Raw genomic sequence first — 2,157 nt, 5'->3', positions numbered from 1 at the left:
AGGCGCCCCCCCGCCTGCTCCCACGCAGGTGTCCCCCATCGAGAGCCTGCGCCTGATGTGCCTCCTGTCCATCACGGAGAACGGTGAGGTGTCTGGCTGCGCTGGGCAGGGAGGGGTGGCACCAGGGCCCTCCAGCCTTGGCGCAGAGCTCACTCTGGTGCTCCCCACAGGTCTCATCCCCAAAGACTACCGCTCCCTGAAAACCCAGTACCTGCAGGTGAGTGTGTCCGGGGGCTTACAGCAGAGCAAGCATTGCGTTGGACTGGGCTTCCCTTCTCTGCTGCTGCTCGCCATGAGGTGCCAGGCAGCAGCGCTCCCCAGGGATGCTCGGGCTGTCTCTGCAGGACAGCCCCTGCCTCCACGGGCTCCACACGAGCCCTGAGCTCTGCCCGCCCCTGCCCTTTGCCTGCGGGGTTGCTCTAAGCAGCCTCCCCATGGAGGTGGCACCCTGCTGCCTTCAGATGCTTGCAGCTGGGGCTCTGTGCTGATCCGGCTGCCCCCTTCCCCAGAGCTACGGGCCTGAGCACTTGCTGACCTTCCACAACCTCAAACGCATCGGGCTGCTGACCGAGCAGTCGGCTGGAGAGACCCTGACTGCTGTGGAGAGCAAAGTCAGCAAGCTGGTGACGGACCGCGCTGCAGGTGAGAGCCAGCCCTCTCTGCCCCACGAGTCCCCTGGGAGCCTGGGCTGTGGGGAGCCCTGGGGCAGAGACCTGCTGCCTCAGAGCTGGCTGGAAGCACGTGGCAAACGCGGACGCTGCAGGCACAGAGCGCATCCCCGGAGATGGTGCTACGGACAGGGCAGCGGGCTCTGCCCGCAGGGGCAGCAGGGCTGGCAGGCACTACTGCCAGTTCTCTTCTAGAGCCAGGAGCTCTGCGCATCTCTGCCCAGCCCGCAGCTGGCAGGGCTGCGATTAATCCAGAGGCTCTGAGCTGTTTCTCCTCATCTTCTTTTCCAGGAAAGATCACAGATGCATTTAATTCTTTGGCCAGGAAGAGCAATTTTCGAGCCATAAGCAAGAAGCTGGGGTTGGTATGTCCTCGTGGGGCTGCCAGCCTGCCGCTCTGCCCACATACCCACTGTTGCCAGAAGAGCTCTGGTCAGTCTGTGCCCGTGCCTGGCTCTGCAAGCTCGGCACCCCCAGAGACACGCACTGCACAGGGACAGAGCTGCTGCTGCCGCTCCAGAACCCCTGGACAGGGGTCACTGCAGGCTTCCTGGTCTGCCCTGACTCTGAGCCCCACCAGTGCGGTGGAGGGTCGGGCACTGTGGCCGTGCAGGGGCCTGGGCTGGGGCTTGCTTCATCCGCTGTGAATGCTGCGGCCCCACTCCAGGAGCGGTGCTGGCTGCATGCAGCTGCCTGGCACTGGGGGGACAGCTCTGCTCAGTCCTGGGGTGGTGGAGAGGTCCTGGGGTGGTGGAGAGGTGGCGTTTCCATCCCTGGCACTCCGATGCACAGCCTGCCCGGGCTGTGTGTTTGCTGGTCCTGGCCCTGGGGCGGTGGGGCAGGAGGTAGGGCAGAGGCTTACTCTGGGCGTCTGTCCCTCCTGAGGACCCTCCCTCCTGCCTGCACCTCTGAGGGGGTCAGTGAAGCCCCGAGCAGGCTGATCCTGTACCCTGAGTATCGCACATCTCTGCAGATCCCCCGGGTGGACGGAGAGTATGACCTGAAAATGCCTCGGGACATGGCTTACGTTTTCAGTGGAGCCTACGTCCCCCTGAGCTGCAAGATCATTGAGCAGGTGAGCCCGCCTGCTGCTGGGGAGCACCGTGCACATCCCCCCAAGCCCGGCCTCCTTCCGGGGGGTCCGGCGGGGGTCCCTCCGCCCGGGGCTGGGGCTGGCAGTGTTCATCTGCTGGTCGGTGCCTCCCTCCAGGCTCTGCCCGCTGAGCTTGTGCCCAGCGCCATGGCCCGGCCCTGCTTGGCCTGACCCTGACCCCTGCCCCGTCCCTCAGGTGCTGGAGCGCCGGGCGCCGGGGCTGGGGCTGGCAGTGTTCATCTGCTGGTCGGTGCCTCCCTCCAGGCTCTGCCCGCTGAGCTTGTGCCCAGCGCCATGGCCCGGCCCTGCTTGGCCTGACCCTGACCCCTGCCCCGTCCCTCAGGTGCTGGAGCGCCGGGGCTGGCTGGGCCTGGAGGTTGTGCGGCGGCTGCTCAA

General features: G+C 66.1%; 1 protein-coding gene across 1 annotated transcript in view; it reads left to right on the top strand.

Annotated features, from left to right (window-relative positions):
* The window catches only part of VPS33B (VPS33B, late endosome and lysosome associated), a 33,094-nt gene that overhangs the window by 28,617 nt on the left and 2,320 nt on the right, over positions 1–2,157 (top strand). Inside the window, exons 15-20 of the mRNA XM_019472389.1 lie at positions 29–83; positions 171–217; positions 510–642; positions 960–1,033; positions 1,642–1,743; positions 2,105–2,137. Of these exons, the coding sequence (XP_019327934.1) occupies positions 29–83; positions 171–217; positions 510–642; positions 960–1,033; positions 1,642–1,743; positions 2,105–2,137 (444 nt within the window). The remainder of the gene's footprint in view (positions 1–28; positions 84–170; positions 218–509; positions 643–959; positions 1,034–1,641; positions 1,744–2,104; positions 2,138–2,157) is intronic.

The sequence above is a fragment of the Aptenodytes forsteri genome, unplaced genomic scaffold, assembly GCF_000699145.1.
Source record: "Aptenodytes forsteri isolate BGI_AS27 unplaced genomic scaffold, ASM69914v1 Scaffold83, whole genome shotgun sequence".
Taxonomy (NCBI): domain Eukaryota; kingdom Metazoa; phylum Chordata; class Aves; order Sphenisciformes; family Spheniscidae; genus Aptenodytes; species Aptenodytes forsteri.
The sequence above is the reverse complement of the archived record's forward strand: the minus strand, read 5'-3'. Positions and strand labels throughout refer to the sequence as shown.